Source organism: Apteryx mantelli, chromosome 3 (assembly GCF_036417845.1).
Source record: "Apteryx mantelli isolate bAptMan1 chromosome 3, bAptMan1.hap1, whole genome shotgun sequence".
In the NCBI taxonomy this organism is placed as follows: Eukaryota; Metazoa; Chordata; class Aves; order Apterygiformes; family Apterygidae; genus Apteryx; species Apteryx mantelli.
Window position 1 is genome coordinate 75,668,556 of NC_089980.1, and position 16,844 is coordinate 75,685,399.

A 16,844-nucleotide genomic window follows, 5' to 3' on the forward strand; every position below is an offset into this window, starting at 1 on the left:
TCTTTCGAGTCAGACAAGCTGAGTCAGTCACTAAATGAGCAAAACTATTTTCATGTTAGTTCAGTGCCATGTAGGAGGTGGGTTGTATGTCTAATGAACTGAGCATGGGATTAAAAGTCACAAGCCCTACAAAATGTTTGCTCTGTTTCAGGCTCATCATGTGACAATGACCCAAGTCTTGTAACTTCCCCATGTCTTCATTCTTTAAAATGTCACTGTTAATATTTGCCTCCGTGAGGACTTTAAGATCTTTAGATAAAAACATGCATAAGTGAAAACCATTACTAAGTGAAAATCATTACTAATAGCACTAGTAACAAAATTCCATACAAGCGCAGAGAAGTCCTCAGCACTATGCTTTGCAAGTAACTAAAGCTGCCTTTGGTAGCTACATTATGGATAGTCTTTCTGTAGTTAACATATATATTTTCTCTCACTGATTAATCTGGCTACACAAATGGTATAGTACCAAAGGCCAGGAGTCTGGTTTTCAGTCCTCCATTTCACTGGACTGTACTTTGCTTAACCTCTTTATGTTTCAATTTCCTCATCTGTAACTTTATCTATATTTCTAAAGAACTTTGATGTCAACAAAATAGGAACTACTAGATAATATTTACTATATTGCAGCTTGCTGAAACATGTCTGGGAGGTACTAGAGTTCCAGGAGATAATTTTTCTAATATCCTATTAAAAATGCTTGGTGATGGTTGATTCTCTTTCTCCTGTTCTTTTTTTATTTTCCCCTTAACAGAATATTCGCCAACATTATTAAACCTGCCTTGTATAAAAGATCAATGCATGATATTCAGCTAGGCAGAGCAGAGAGGTGTTTTGTTCATCTCACATCAGGTAGAGAGATTAGCGTTATGTTGAGAATTATGCACCAGCCACACCACATTCAGCAGTATTCCAGTATGCTAGACCTGCTCTGCCCCGTTCCTCTATGCAAATATTTCCTGAAAAAAACACAGTGTTATAAGGTGGGATGGGAACTGATGGGAATTGTTATAGAAGTATCAGCACCTATTTGGAGCTTGGTGCACTTCCAGATCTGTATCCCTTTTTATGAGCTTAAAATGACAGTGTAGCCCATGTGCGTAAGATTAGTGGTACTAGGCTTATTATTTGCCTCACATAGTAAGCAGGCTGGGATATATATCTGCTTCCAGCTTGAACTGTGCCAGATGAAGAGGCTGTGCCCAGCTGCTTGTCAGCTGGCTGACTAAAGGGAGTTGGTGGGAGCTCCGATGTGGAGGTCTGCCAGCTGGTCCAAGGGGTGGTAACGCCCAGCATGTGGGGGAGGATGAGCAGCTGCAAGCACACTGGGGTGAGGAAATCCTTTAGCCGGCCTTGCTGAGGCCAAATAGGTCATCTACCCCCCCCAGCCTTTGCTCTACTGCATGATTATGCATGGGTGGGTGTCTGTGCTTGTCAAAATCTCCTGATTCTTATCCTTGAATCAGATGAAAATTTCGAGATAGTCAAGCCAGAATCAAGTGAAAAAGCCAAGGAACCTCAGAGGTGGAGCTGCTGGACTTGGTAATGTAGCAGCGGGTAGAAGGCAGTGTCACGCAGATGCCCAGGCTAGATGTTCTAGTAGCTCCTTTTGGTCCTGAAGCTTAGAAATCCTGTAGCCAAAATGTTCGAGCATGGCTGCCCAAAGTTAAGCTCTTCTTTGTGGAATTATGTCAAGCATTTACAATAAAGTAAAGGCAGCTTCTATCACAGTAAATGAAACCCGTATCAAAGGTTTCCAATTTACATTAGGGCTTAAGGCATTAAAAATCTTGAGTTAACTGAAATACAAAGACATTCACAGTGTAGGAAATGACTGAACAGGTTTGAAAACAGCATCTGGAAGTGAAAAGAAGAAATTCATCGTGCAGACATTTGTGGCTGGTTCTTTCTGCGTGTGCCTGTGAAATAGCTGTGGGACTTTTTGTTTTACAGTAGTATTCTTTGTGGTGATCCTGTGTTGTGGGAAATGCACTTTCTTGGCATTACTGGTATGTTGAATGACAGCAGGTGATGCTACAAGTTACCAGCTGAATGTGGACACAGTTACTTCTCTTTCCCACAAATGTGGATTCAGGTCCTTTCTTGAATCACTTGAAGTATTTTTAGGTTTCAGGGTTTCTAACTCCCACATATTTCCATGCGATTGGTACCTCCTGCTGAGAAGTGAGCTATGGCTATGGTAATATTAGGTAACTAGATAGGATTTCACCAAAGTAGAGAAGGTGCCTGCAGTGTGTGCTCTTGCTGAAACCAGTCTTGCTATCCTAAATATTATGTCTGTTTACAATACATGTAGCTGCACAAATGAGGTTAGCAGATATGGAATATATACTGCTGTACAGAAATCTTGATCCAGTCATTGGAATGGGAGAACGTTAACTTTGTATTTAATTCTTGGTTCTGCCACAGACTTCCCCGAATTAGTCACATTGTCTACCCTACTGTTTAATTCCCACTTATATGAAACTAATGCTAATACTCCCATACCTCACTGAGATGTTATAAGTGCAAGGCAATGCTGTGTAGAGATACATCAATTAATTCCAAGAGAGCTGGCATGTCGTGTCTATCCAGCACAATAAAACACTACGTAGAGATACTAGACTGACGCCAAGAGATATAATTAACGCTTGAGGAACACTCTGGAGCATTATACTGATGTTACAAGTCTTATTGCAGGCTCACAGCTAGGCTGGACTGAGCCAGGTTAGGGATCTCTGCATATCATGTGTGGTATTTAAACTTGCCCTAAGATTTTATCTTTTTATATAAATAGATACAAATAAAAAAAAAAAATTGCCAGAGTCTCAGCTCTACCGGGATATGTTGACAATATGACTCTCTAAAAGAGTTCCATATCCTTTACGTGTGTATCTTCAGAAATAACAAAAAGTCACCCATGATTCAAAATAATCTCTATCTATCTGAGGGGCTTAGGCACAGATTCCTTCAGCAAAACTTTAGGCACTGTCTGATTCAGGCCATAGGTGGGCTAGTTGCCTCTGGGGTGCTTATTGCTATCTTCTACCATTGGTGACTATATGACTACTTCAAATACCAAAATTTAAGAAGAATAAATATATAAATGAGTGAATTAATATATAACATACATACTTGGACTCCATTTTGGACCATTTGCCTAGAGCAGAATTAACACTTCTTCCCTCCCCCTCTAAGCTTAAACTCATTATTCTACTCTCAGAAGTAACCCCACTGAAAGCAATGGGCCCAGGTAACTAAAAGGCAAATATGGCAAAAATAGATAGATCACTAGAAATATATCTCCATAAATAAAGCTTTGTTTTGTATGCATGCTGTGTATCCTTCTTCCCAGGAAGCCTCCTACACGTCCTGAAAGAAAATCTAGAAATAGTGAGGAATATTAAAGCAGTTGGCATAATGGCAAGGGACATAGTAGTATCACCAAGAGGAAAAGCATTAAGGCCTGATGTAAGCCTGTCTGTAGTATGCCTCTGTTTTCAAACCTAGCTCATCAAAAATCCAAGTTGCTGTTTTGAGTTAGCAGCTAACTGAGCCTTTCTCTAGCAAAAATTCCTCTCTTTGACTAATTTGCTCACTATTTATGGCATTTGGTGCCTTAACTCCAAGTTTGCTGGAGGGCTTACAGGCTTAAAGAGATCTTTCTTTTCAGATAATGGAATACAATGGTGATGATGGGGCTTTTGTATATACATAAAAGGCACTGAGATATCATGGTTGCAAACATCCCATGAAGTGCTAGATGAAGAGATAAGGGAAAGACAGATGAACAGATAACTAGTTTAGATCAGTTATCATCTGTACCTTATGTGTATCAAGTAAGAGATACAGGGAAACATCTTTGAGCCATAACCTCAGCAGAAAATGCCTGAATCCGTCCCTGCTATTATTCCTCAAAAGCTACTGTTTTCAAAAAAAACCCCGAGTGCCAGAATCACCAGACAGCACGTGCTTCATTGCAAACTGCATACCAGCTACTCATATTAGATTGCCTTGTGACTAAAGGAGACAAGCCGGGAAAATTCATAACAGGTTCATTAAGAACCTTCATTTTTCTCACAAGCCTCTTTTTATCACCTCTCCATCTCTCTGTTGTTTGTCTCCTTTACCATGCTAGTGATATTCAGTTCTGATAAGATCAAACTCTCTTCAGCCACAGCACATTATAAGTTCATAACAACAATAACAAATTCAAGTACGTCATTCAACCTGCATGTCCTTTATGAGGACTCAGTCCTTTGTGAGGACTTGAAACTAGAGTAGCTACACAATAGTGCAAGAATTTATATTAATCTTGGCGGGAGGCAACTCCAAGGAGGGCACACACATATGCTTCTTCAACAGCCACCCTTGTCTAATTCTTACTGGCCAAAATACCAGCAGCATTTGCTCATAACAGTCAACTAGGTTAGACTCAAATCAGTGTGCTGGAATTAAAACAGAAGTTAGTGGCATCATTTATCAGCTATTTTAGCTATAGATCAGTGCAGCTAAAGGATGCTGTAATTTTCTACTGCTTTCTACATGGAAAAGAATTACTTTTTCCTCACTACAGCCCTGCATCATGCTGTGATCCTGTGAGCGTAATCCCTTGGCACTAAAGCCTCTTATTGACAATGCAGTAAACCTGCTCCATAACCATCAGAAAAGTGAAATTAAAGATGGCCCGAATTTATGTTTGGCAAAATGCAACACTGAAATCAGTTAGATGTCTCCAGACCAACAGGGGTTTCAGTCAATGACCCTCCTGTCAGAACAATGTCTAGCAGACCTGTTGACAGTATTCTAAATCTCCTGATTTTAAATTGCTGTTGGGGTTATTATTAAAGCTGTTGCTTAGTTCCCATCTATTTGCTGCAACTTGTAGACATCATTTGTGGGGGCAGCCAGAAGGTCTTGACTGAAAGTTTTGGCCGTTGCATGTGAAACTTAATTACAAGGTCAGAGACAAGAACTTGTTTGTTGGGTATTTGCAGGGGGAAAATTAAAGCTTTTGAGAATTTACTTCAGAACACAGATCATGTTAGGCATGCAATCTCCTCTTGCACTGGGGGGCAGTGTCATTCGTGCAGTCCAGGGCTTGAATTTCATCTTTGTGTGATTAACCCAAACCCAAATATTACTGAAAATATTGGCAGAATTTTGGGAAGCTTCTCTCCAGGGTCTGCCAAGTAACTACAGCAACAGCTCAGTCTGCTGCCTACAACCTATATCCTAAAGCCTAGATTCAGCAAGATAAGTAAGCAAGTATTCATTCAACTAGCACTGAATTCATGGCTGAACTGAAGTCCATGAGCTATCTGAGAATCTAATTCCTCAAGGATGGAGGCACTAAATTACGCCTACAAATCTTGCTCTGCCAATGAGTACCAGGACAGTTCACATCCTCCCAGAGAGTCCAATTATCAGATGGGCTGTTGAAGCCTTTGGCCTTCCTGATGGGCAAGAGGCAAAAGCTTCGTTGTGGCTAGTAGACGCTATCAGACAGGACTAACAACCACCCCAGATGAAGAAATCCTTCAAATGGTGTTAATCCTCCAGGGAGACGAATTTCCACAGGCCAGCAACTGCTGAAGACGCTTTGAACTGCACAGGCTGACAGGCCCGTACTAGTGATATGCGCACTCATTCTGTTAACAAATTGAATCACATCCCTAGAGGCTTTAATTGGGCATATCCTAATCTCTGTATCAGTGGCATCCTATGGTCACTCATACCTCCCTCTCTTTGCTAAGCCTGCATGCTGTGCCTGCCCTGCCCTTATGCCCTGGTTACCAGTGGTTCCGACAGAGCCTGTGTCTTTCTGTATTTTTCACAGAATCCAACAGTTTGGAGCTCTGGTCTTGAGCCCGGCACGATGAATACCTGGTGCTACTTTTACATGAAATGCAGTTATTTGACAGTCATGTTTTACAGCACATTTATAACATTAGGTTACTAATCAGGTCTCTTGCCAGTAATCAGCAATCCCTGGGGTTTTGTGAGTTGGTTAAATTCTGTGAGTACGAAACCACTCACATGCCACTTAGAAATACAATACAAGAATCTCAGGATGGAGGTATGGGGTCGGACACCAGATCCGCATACCTCCGTATGGTGTTATCGGCACCAGCTATCAGTGCACCCCTAAGGGAAGAAGAGACAAGGGTTCAGTGATTTGTCCCCAAAACACTGTCCTGGCCCCCAGCAATTGGTGATTCGAGAATCTTTCAAGTCAGACATGCTGCCTTTGCAGTCAATAGCCCTCAACTGTTTTTTTTTTTTTTTTTTCTATTAATTTGTCCAGCCATTCTGGAATCCATCCAAACTTTTGGCATCCAGAAATCTTGCAGCAAGGAGTTCTATAACTTAAATATTCCTGGTGTGCAGAGTGCCCCTTTCCCCCTTTTTTTTTTTTAACTTCCAATCTGTTTTCTTTTTAATTCATGTTACTTTCCAAAATAAATAATTTACAAGTTCGGGACTCTTAATTTGTCAAAAATTTTAAGACTGAGGGAGGAGTGTAATATAAGAGTTAGAAACATTACGGTAATTATTCGATTCTTCTGTTGTATTTACTTCTTAGCAGTACACTTCTAACCCTCAGTAGTAGCAGTGTCTATACAAATTCTTGATGCAAATCCTCGCAATGTCTTGAAAATTTCACAAGGTGAAATGATGCTTTTCCAGAAGACTCAGCTCTTGGAGCAATGGGATCCATAGGCACCTTTTGCTCACTTGTGCTTTCCCTTTTCAACAGTACGGTTTTTGCTGCCTTAGAGAAAAGTTTGAAAACGCAACCGAAGGGCACTCAGGCTTTTAAGCTAAAGCAAGGACTTCTGAGAAGCCCATTTACGACTTTGCAACGCTGCGTGCATTATAAATAATAAGAGTTCGGCCCTCGGGAGGAATTCCCCCCTTTGGCATTAAAAAATGCTCGCGATGCGAAGAGCGCGTCGACGGGACGGACGATGAGCGAGGTCCCGAGAAGGACGAAGGGCGCTGGCGGCGGGCGCGGGGGGCCGGCGGCGAGCCCTGCTCCCGCCCCGCAGGCAGCGGCGGCGGCCGGGCCGGGCCGGGCCGGGGACAGCGGCTGCGCGCGGTGCGGCGCGGCGCGGCGGGGCGCGGCGGCAGCGGAGCCCCGCGGGCGGCGGGCGGGCCGCGCCGCCGGGCCGGTGCGCGCCTCCTTCCCGGGCGGAAGGCGCTGGTGCCAGGTCGGAGCGGGGCGCCGGTCCCACCCCGGCGCTATCCGGCCGGCAGGGAAGCCCGGCCGGGCGCCGCGCCGGGCAGAGCCGCCCCGCCGGCAGCACGCAGGGCCGGCAGCCCCCTGCCCCCCCCTCGGGGCGTTTTGGCACTGAGCCTCGGGGGCAGTGGAAGACCCGCTCCCCGTGCAAGGCCACTCGCGCCGCCGTGTCGCGTCCCCTCCTCCGTGGGGAAGAGTTATCCGCTGCCGGCAGGTCAATTAGGGCCGGACCGGCCCCCCCTTCGCTCCTCCCTCGTTGCCGGGTGTGTGTGTGTGTGTGTGTGTGTGTGTGTGCGCAACAAACTCCCGCTGATTACAGTAATTTTCTGGGCGATGTTGCAATGGGGCAGAGTGTGCGGGGCGGCCCGTGCTGAACTTTATAACGCTCCTGCATGTAAATCGCCCTCGATATTGCGCTTATAAACGGGCAGCCGGGACGGCGGCTGGCCTCTCCTCACTCACCGCCTCCCTCCAGCCTCCGGGCCGGCCAGTAAGGGGAGTTATTTGGGATTATAGCAACGGCCGGGAGCCCAGTCACAGCTTCAGTGCATGGTTCAGTGCTGCCGTGCTTGGGATCTTAACGGGGAGCGCGATGAGAGGCAAAGAGGAGAAATCTTCGCTGAAAGGTGGGTTCGCCTCCGTGACAGCGGTGCTGCCGGCGGGACACCCTCCCCGGGCAGGGCAGCGCCTGAGAGGGTTTTAAAACTCTTGCTCCCGGCGGGGGAACGAAAGACATCCAGCACCTCTTCCCCCACACACATACGCTCCCGCAGTGTAGCTAGCGCTGGGTGAGGAGGGGGTGCCAGCGGAGGAGTGGGGCACGGGGAGGCAGAGGGTGTGCGTGGGGCAGGGGGTGGTACAGCCGGAGCAGTGTTTGGCACGGAAATGGGACGAAGGGGCCAGGAGATTTGGCATCAGCAGCGGAGCCCTTGCAAAAGGCTGCTGCAAGGCGGCGGTGGTGCAAGCGGCAGGGGAGGGCAGCAGCAACGGGCAAGCGGGGGCTGCGGAAGGGGAAGGCGCCGGCAGCGGACGGGGCCGCGGGGTATGTGCCGGCGGCGGGGTCCGGCCCGGAGAGGGGGGTTTGAGGCGTGGTGCAGCCTGTGGCAGGTTGTCCGAAAGGCCGGGGTAGGCTGTGCCGGAGCCCGTCGGCGGGCTGAGAAACACTTGCCCCTACGCATGGCTGGCATGTGGGTTTTTAAGCCAGCGCCGCCGGCCCGGGGGTTGCGGAGCGCCACGTTGTTGTTCAGCCAGGAGGGAGATGTCAGAGGAGTAGCGAGTAGGAAAAAGCACTGGGAGGACTGAGACTCTGGGTACACGGAAATTGCGCGGCTCGAGTAATTTTTGACAGAAGCACCCTGAAAGCGGGGAGGCGGGGGGGGAGAGGGAGAGAAGAAACTGACTGCTCCTATTCCTTTTTTTCTTCTTTTCTTCTGCTGCCATTAATGAGACTGACACTTTTTGCAACAAAGTGAGGGAAGTAACAAGTGGGAGAAGCTAGCGCCCCGCCAGCTACAGCCAGCTTTGCCGTGCTTCTCCAGGCCCCCTTCCCTGGGCGCCTGTTGCCTTCCTGTCCCCCGTGCTGTGGCCGCAGGGCAGGTCCCCATCGGCTCGGGGAGGGACACGGGCAGCTCTCCCCAGAGCGGAGCGGAGCCGCCAAATTCCCTTTTTACTCTCTCGCTTTAAAGTCTTTAAAGCAGCGCTTTTTATAGGCTTGTGCCCACCTCGCCGGGGCATCTTTCCGCTCTCGGTCATCTCTGTCACTGTTTGTCGCCGTGCTCAGGGTGAGCTGCAGCCTTTGATGAGTGCTATGCTCGGGTGCTTTTCCAGTGTGTGTGTGTGTGTGTCCCGGAGAAGACGATACAGACAGCTGCCAAGTTGTGCCGCCCAGCGGCCGTCTGGGGTTGCGGGGGGAGGCAGCAGCAGCGGTGCAGAAGAAAAAAAAGAACAAAAAGAAAAGGGGCTCCAGGCAGGGGGAGGACGGGGGCACGATGCAGCTGGAGCCGCTGGCCGCAGCCCAGTGCACGTCGTTTAGACTGCAGGGCGAAATAAATGCAGAAATAACTCCCCGTCGCGTGGAAAGTTCCTCCCGGCTGCGGCGCGCCGGGGCCGGCACCCCCGGGGCCACCAGCCCGGCTGCGAGGGCTGGGACCGGGGACGGTGCGACGCGGACAGCGCTGGGCCCCAGCGCCGCGCCCCCCCGGGGCCGCCCGCGCCCCCCGCCGCGGCGGCTCGGGGCGGCATCGCTGCCCCTCGCGCTTTGGGCACGCACCGGCGCCCCTCACGTGTCCGCGCCCGCAAGGAAACGAATTAGTAATTAAGTCCTGGGTACATGGTGTACCCAAATAACCGTGTAAAGTGGAAACAAAAATTGCGGAAAGTTTTTTTTTTTTTCTTTTTCTTTTCCTTTTTGCACTTGTGCAATCCTCGGTCAGCTTCTCACCTTTTCTAGAAGCAGAACTCTGTCCTCCTGCCCCGTCACCCCCTCCAAGTTCAGGGGACTGCATTTTTTGTCCCTTGTTTCCCTTTTCGGCATTAAAAAGAGACTTTTTTTTTTCTTTTCCCTTTCTGTAATGTCCCAGCCGGGATCAAGGCAGTGCACTGAAGGGACATTTGTTTATGGTCATTATTGAAAACCGGGCAGGAAATCTTGTTCTCCTGAGTCATTGAGGCTCCTTCAAGGAAACGTCAGCGGCCCTTATCGCTGCTCGCCGGGGCGGCGGGGCGGCGGCCCCGCCAGCTGCGGCACCCGCGAGCGGACGCGGCCGTAGCCCGGCTGTTGGGGCACTTTAGAAAGAGGTGCTCGTCCAGGCCACAGCGAGATAAGAACTTTATATAACCGCATCTTTAGGCCGGAAAAAGAAGGGGGGAGGGCGAAGAGAGCGAGCTGAGCCTGCAGGAGTTTGCTGTGCCAAAGAGAGGGGGTTGGTAAGAAACTCTGGGCAGCTGTTTGCTTTGGTGCTTTGCCCTCCTGCTTGCGCCGCTGTCGGGGGGTGGGGGGGTGGAGGGGGGTCGGCGGCCCCCGCTTGTGCCCTAGGCCGCAGAGGTTGCCTTTGAAGTTGCGGGCTTTGAGCGACGGAGTGGCAGCATTTGCAAGCAATTACAGGGGGACGCTGGCTGGTCATTGCTTTGCCTCCCGCTATTGAAATGCACCGAGCTCCGGGCGAGAAAGCCGAGTCAGATAGCGGCGGCCGCTCTTAGCTCGGGGGGGTGGGCCGTCGCCGCGGGGGCCCGGAGGCACAGAAAGCCGCCTCCGGGGGAGGCGCAGCCGCCCTGCCCGGTGCAAGCCAGCCTGCCGGGGCCGCGGGCGGGGACCCCCGCTCCGCACAGCCCCCGGCGCCGGGGGGCCCCCACGGGCGGGCGGGGCGGCGGCAGGCGCCGGGCGGCCGCCCCCGAGCGCGGCGGGGGCGCGGCGCCGCCCCGGCCCGCCCCGCGCCGCCGCCACTTAAGCACCGCCGGGCGCGGCGCGGGGCACTGCGGCGCCGGCAGCCGAGCACCGCCGAGCACCGCCGCCCTCCGCGATGACCGTGAAGGCCGCGGGCCCCGCGCTGAGCTACGCCAAGATGAGGGGGATGGTGGCGATACTCATCGGTGAGCGGCGGGCAAGGGGCGACCGGCCTCCCCGGACCGGCTTGTCGGAGGATGCTGGGGTTTCCGTCGAGGGGGGATTGGTTTTTTGGGTTTGTGGTTTTTGTGGGTTTTGGGGTTTTGGGGGGGGGGGTTGTTTTGTTTTGTTTTTGTTTTATTTTTTTGGGTTTTTTTGTTTTTTTTTGTTGTCAGAATAGCCTGACTCGAGTTGGTCCTAACGCTTTTACCAGCGGCTAAACGATTTTTTCCCCTCATGTCTTTATTTTTAGCTTTCATGAAGCAGAGAAGAATGGGGCTGAACGACTTCATTCAGAAGATAGCCACCAACTCCTATGCATGCAAGCAGTAAGTATCAAAAATTTTGGCCGAATTTCACTAGCAGATATCGCTATATATTGTGAGACCTAGCAACGAAATGTTTGTTTACTGTAATACCTCCAGCATGACTATTACAGAAGAGGTAATTGCTTTTCTTAAGGTATTACTTCATAACAAATCTTCATGGGCTGGGTTTGGGACAAATCAGTTGGACTAGATTTCTAGAGCCCGGTCCCTAATCTGAGCTGTACTTACAGTATAAAAAAATTTTGCTGTATGGTGGAATTTACCTTCTCCAGATTCATTTTACCACTTAAGTCGAATAGGTTGTTTCAGTTGCGTTCTGTAATACTCCAAACTGAAAGGCATTTTTCGCAACTGAAATTCATTTTTCGCAAGTGCGATACTTGCTTGCCCTCTAGTGGGAAGATCTGCGCGTCTGAAGGTTACGGTAACTGTTCTAATAATGGGTGCTCTTATCCTTGCAGCCCTGAAGTTCAGTCTATCTTGAAAATCTCCCAGCCTCAAGAGCCTGAACTTATGAATGCTAATCCTTCTCCTCCGGTAAGTAGATTTTACCGTGTGAAGCATTTTTAGAATGAACCAGTAGTAGAAACATGATTAAATTGGCATCACGAGGGCTACTTTAGCTCACCTCATAGTGCACATATGTGAAAAAAGAAGCAATTATTTTCCCCCATACTGAGAAGAATACTTAAAAAATAAGTTTAATTAGTTGTAACTTCATTATGGAATGTGACTAAGAGCTCAACAAAATCTTTAAAATAAACTCTATCGCTGTTACGTTCTTCTTAGGTAGTACAAAACAGTTTAATGCAACTGGCAGAGGTCTAGATTACATTTTTAGTGGTTGGAGTGTTCTCATATTCACTTTCAAGATCACTTGATTTATGTTTAAAAAAGAAGACCTATGGTCAAGACTCTCAATACCAAGCTGTTTTAGTAATTGTAGTGGTTTTTGTCTGCTTGCTTTTCTAGCCCAGTCCTTCACAGCAGATCAATCTTGGTCCATCATCCAACCCGCATGCCAAACCATCAGACTTTCATTTCTTAAAAGTGATCGGAAAAGGCAGCTTTGGGAAGGTAAACCTCTTTATTTTTTTGCTGTAATTTAAATACTCTTCAGCTCTTGTACGTAATGCTTGAGGATTGGGTTTGTACTGGCTTTGGTAAATGAAATTTAAAACATTTAAAATGGAGCCAAAGCCTGCCCTACTCCCCAGCACCTGGCTCCCTTTGTAGCTGTGAGGTGTTTGCCCTGGGGTGGTCAGCAGAGCAGGGTGCCTGTTTAAGGAAACGGTCACAAAAGAGCGAGGGAGCATGAAAGCAGTGGTGCTTATTCAGGTTGGAAGAATATATGATTTCCTTTTGGAAGAGAAAGAAACAAGGCAAATAAACCTCCTCCTAGATTTATCTGCAAGGGTGGTAATAGTGCCAGGCATTACCAGCAAAGTGTTTGCACACTCAACCAAAGGGCCCTAGTGGGGCTCAGCAGTTAACATCAAGGATTGCTTCCAGTTGTGTTTACAATTTGTCCTGTATTTCAGTGTTATTCAGTTGTGTGATTTTAACCTCTTTCAGGTTCTCCTTGCACGACATAAGGCAGAAGAACAATTCTATGCTGTTAAAGTCCTGCAGAAAAAAGCAATCCTGAAAAAGAAGGAGGTAAGCTGTTCCTGAGTGATGCTGTTGTGATGTCCATGAAATACATTTTTACTGCTGTTGGTAAGCAAATATTATCACTAAACATTGATTTCTTACGTTTTCAGGAGAAACACATTATGTCAGAGCGCAATGTCCTGCTGAAGAATGTGAAACACCCCTTCCTGGTTGGGCTTCACTTTTCCTTCCAAACGGCAGACAAGTTGTATTTTGTCCTAGACTACATCAATGGTGGAGAGGTAAGCATCAAAAAAATGAGGTAATATTTCCTATAATGTGCACATGATGGTAGTGTAGACTCTTTCTCCCTGCCTTTTAAATAAAGAGTTCCAAGGGGAAAAGTCATGGGGGAAAAGTTATTAGAGTTGCCATCTCCAGCCTGCCAAGTTTTGAACTACCAAAGGATCAGTAGGCCACTTCCTGCTATTGTTCTCTCTAGCTATATATGTTGAGTCTAATTAAATGCATTGTTAACAGGCTTTGACGCCATTTACAGAACTTTGTTCTTTCTGTCTCCTGTAGTTGTTTTACCATCTCCAGCGGGAACGTTGCTTCCTGGAACCGAGAGCCCGTTTTTATGCTGCTGAAATAGCCAGTGCACTGGGCTACCTCCACTCCCTGAACATAGTTTATCGGTAAGCAATGTCATTCAGTTTGTCAAACTAAAATACCCACATACTTTGTTTAATGTGCATTTCTTAAAAGCAATTCTGAGCTAAAACTATTCTCTGCAACTTAATGAAGTTATGGGAACAGTTACACCTAAAATATTCTCACTGTAGCTCTTCTAACATTTGTGTTCTTTCATCTGTTGCCACAGTGACTTGAAGCCAGAGAATATCCTGCTTGACTCTCAGGGACACATTGTCTTGACCGACTTTGGACTCTGCAAGGAGAACATAGAGCACAATGGCACGACCTCCACCTTCTGTGGCACACCGGAGGTACGCTCAGCTCTAGGCACACACAGCGGTAACGAGCCTTGCCCTCCCTTGCCCTCATTAGCGAAAACTGCCGTTTCCAGTGTAGATTTACAGCAGGTTAGACCAGGGGGAGGTATTATGGGTCTCAGTGTCAGACTGCTGGTGAAGACGTGTAGGACACACACAGAACAGGAAGAGTGGGAGAGAACAGCTTTCAAGCTGTCTCCCTGCTTATGAAGAACATAAAGCTTGCCAGCAGCTTAGATACTGCTCTTGTCCAGTTAGTGTCCCCTTTAATTCAAGAACATAAGGGCTTTCCTAATTATAAAGATCCTTCTGGCTAACAGGGCTCTCTTCCTTCTCTTACAGTATCTTGCTCCTGAAGTTCTTCACAAGCAGCCCTATGACAGGACTGTTGACTGGTGGTGCCTTGGAGCAGTTTTATATGAAATGCTTTATGGCCTGGTAAGTAATGAATAGCCCTGGTGGCAGATCAAACTACCTTCCTCTTGCTTGTTGTGCCATCAGGAAACGTGCCCACATGTCAACCTTACTAACTTCGCTCTCTCCTCTGCCTTTCCCACAGCCGCCTTTCTACAGCAGAAACACAGCAGAAATGTACGATAATATCTTGAACAAACCGTTGCAGTTGAAGCCAAATATTACCAACTCTGCTAGGCATCTCCTGGAAGGCCTTTTGCAAAAGGATAGGACGAAGAGGCTTGGTGCCAAGGAGGACTTTGTAAGTGCAAACTGTCCAGTTCCTGTACACAGCACAGGAGGATGACATATTACTTATATTAAAGTGCTCTGTTCTGTATTAATCTATTTTTCTGTCCATAACAGATGGAGATTAAGAATCACATCTTCTTCTCCCCAATTAACTGGGATGATCTTATAAATAAGAAGATTACACCCCCTTTTAACCCAAATGTGGTATGTATCACTTCTAATTATGGAATGTATGAAGAGTGTCTTTTCTCCCCTTGTCTTTGTGGGGTGCCCAGGAGCCAAAGGGAACTGGCCATTTGCTGTGTTTAAGGAATACAGTTTTTTCTTTCCTTGTTGCTCTCCAGACAAGGTTAAAATAAGCAGTAGCTGACTCTTTGTTGATGGATAGTCTAAATTTAGCTGTTCTTTTGGCCTCACACAAATGCTTCATTTGCATGGCTATTTTAAAATAATCCCTGCCACCCCCATTTTTCCAAAGTGGAGAAGAGGTGTGGAAATTAAATGGCTTCCCAAGCCTAGAGTTACATTTGGCTTGTCAAACCTAACATGCAAGGACAGGGGTCTGTTGCGGAGGTTGCTCTCTTCTACTTTCTGAGCGCTTTTTAAAACTACATATAACAACTTGCTCAAAGTCCTCCCCTGTAAACTACTGCATGGGAGAGTGACGTGTTTGCATTTGGCTTTTGTTGCATGAGCTTAGTTGGACGGTAGCATATTAAATTGAATTGTCTTGTTTTTAGTGAGACAATATGCAGCAGGATACAAAAAAGGCCAAACTATAACTGGCAAAGGCTGTTAAATAGGGAGCCCGAGGTGATAACACAGAGTCTCCACACAAGGGTTCTTGTCCCCATTTTGAATTGAACTGTGAACTCGTGCAAGTTAGGCAGATTTGGTCTAAATATTGTCTTCTCCACTTGTTCCACAGAGCGGCCCCAGTGACCTGCGACACTTCGATCCTGAGTTTACGGATGAGCCAGTCCCCAACTCCATTGGCCAGTCTCCAGACAGCATCCTCATTACTGCCAGTGTCAAAGAAGCTGCTGAGGCTTTTTTGGGCTTCTCGTATGCTCCACCCATGGACTCTTTCTTGTGAACACTTTGTGTTTTTTTTTTCTTTTTTTAATAATAATAACTATTATTTTTTTATTTTTGTTTGGCCTTCTGGTTGAACTGCCGGTTGGCCAGTCATCTTGAAACAGAATTTGCACATTTCCACCATGGCAGCTTTGCAGCCTTAATTTCAACTACATTGTTTGCTGGAAGCTTTTTTTGAAGAGGACATCACTCCCTAAATGAGCTTCACAGGCTTTTCATTTCCATTTGTTCTCCCCCCAAAGTGGTGCTGTCTCCTTGGGAAAGAAAAACAAACAGAAGTGACTGCTGCCATAGACTGCTATGGCAGATTGTAGGAGTAAGAACAAGCTGTTTTGAAATCATGTTCTGAAAAGCCTTGCCTGAAGATCTATCCAAATGTGATAAGGATTTATGAAATGTGCCTTTTTCTGATGAGATCTTGTTAGCTCCAAAGCTTTCCCTGTTGCAGAGTGTGTCTCTCATTTCATTTATGTGGGTTTACTATGTGAACAAATGGTATGTGTGTGGTCTGCTTACTACAGATGGATGTAGCTTAAAGCATCAATGTGACACTTGCAGGATACCACAATGTGGGGCATTGTTTGTTTCTTCCATATTTGGAAGATAAATTAAGCGTAATTTTGAATTTTTTTTTTAATCTATACAGTCAACTAAAATTAGTGAAATGGGCTCACAATTACTTGTATCCAAATGCTTGAAGAAAGCATTGCTGCTATGAAAAAAGATTTATATTTTTAGAAAGGGTTTTTATGGACCAAAATGCCCCAGCTGCAGTCGGTCAAAGCTGTTGGTCTTTTTTTTTTTTTTTTTAGTTTAAAAGATGTCATCTGTAAAATGGGCATTATTTATGTTTTGGGGTTTTGGGAGTTTTTCATTCCTGATTGTATGTATTGTAAAAAAATATCTGTACATTCAGTTGTAACTCTAGATGTATATTTAAACTTACAGACTTACTTGTAATGTATACCATCATTGTAATGTAATATAATTAACATGGTTATATGTATCATATTTTTTTGTGACCAAACCCATTGGTTTGCAGTAAAATCTTGAAAAATATTTCCATAAACTGTGTCATTTTTCATTTAAAAACATTTTTCATTTAGCCTTTTTTCCATGAAAAGTTTCAGCCAGCATTTTCAGAGAAAATGCCTGTGTAATTTTACTTAGGTAGGTGATCATTATTCTATCAAGACACACCCACACATGTCCTAATGCAGATATACCTTGCCAGAATACTTGGTTTTCCAAATGTGAATGTC

General features: G+C 46.6%; 1 protein-coding gene across 3 annotated transcripts; it reads left to right on the plus strand.

Moving 5' to 3' along the window:
- Nucleotides 1–7,558: 7,558 nt before the first annotated feature.
- Nucleotides 7,559–16,641, plus strand: SGK1 (serum/glucocorticoid regulated kinase 1). 3 transcript variants are annotated; one of them, XM_013959093.2, is made up of 12 exons: nt 7,559–7,869; nt 11,098–11,173; nt 11,635–11,710; nt 12,146–12,250; nt 12,749–12,832; nt 12,937–13,068; nt 13,352–13,464; nt 13,650–13,773; nt 14,122–14,217; nt 14,339–14,494; nt 14,599–14,688; nt 15,413–16,641. In XM_013959093.2, exons 1-12 carry the CDS (start codon nt 7,836–7,838, stop codon nt 15,578–15,580), a joined length of 1,254 nt encoding a protein of 417 aa, XP_013814547.1. In that variant the 5' UTR covers nt 7,559–7,835; the 3' UTR covers nt 15,581–16,641. The 3 variants fall into 3 exon arrangements, with proteins under 3 accessions (XP_013814547.1, XP_067149796.1, XP_067149795.1); XM_067293695.1 differs by lacking the exon at nt 7,559–7,869 and adding an exon at nt 9,937–10,168; XM_067293694.1 differs by lacking the exon at nt 7,559–7,869 and adding an exon at nt 10,729–10,831.
- The last annotated feature ends 203 nt before the right edge of the window (nt 16,642–16,844 follow it).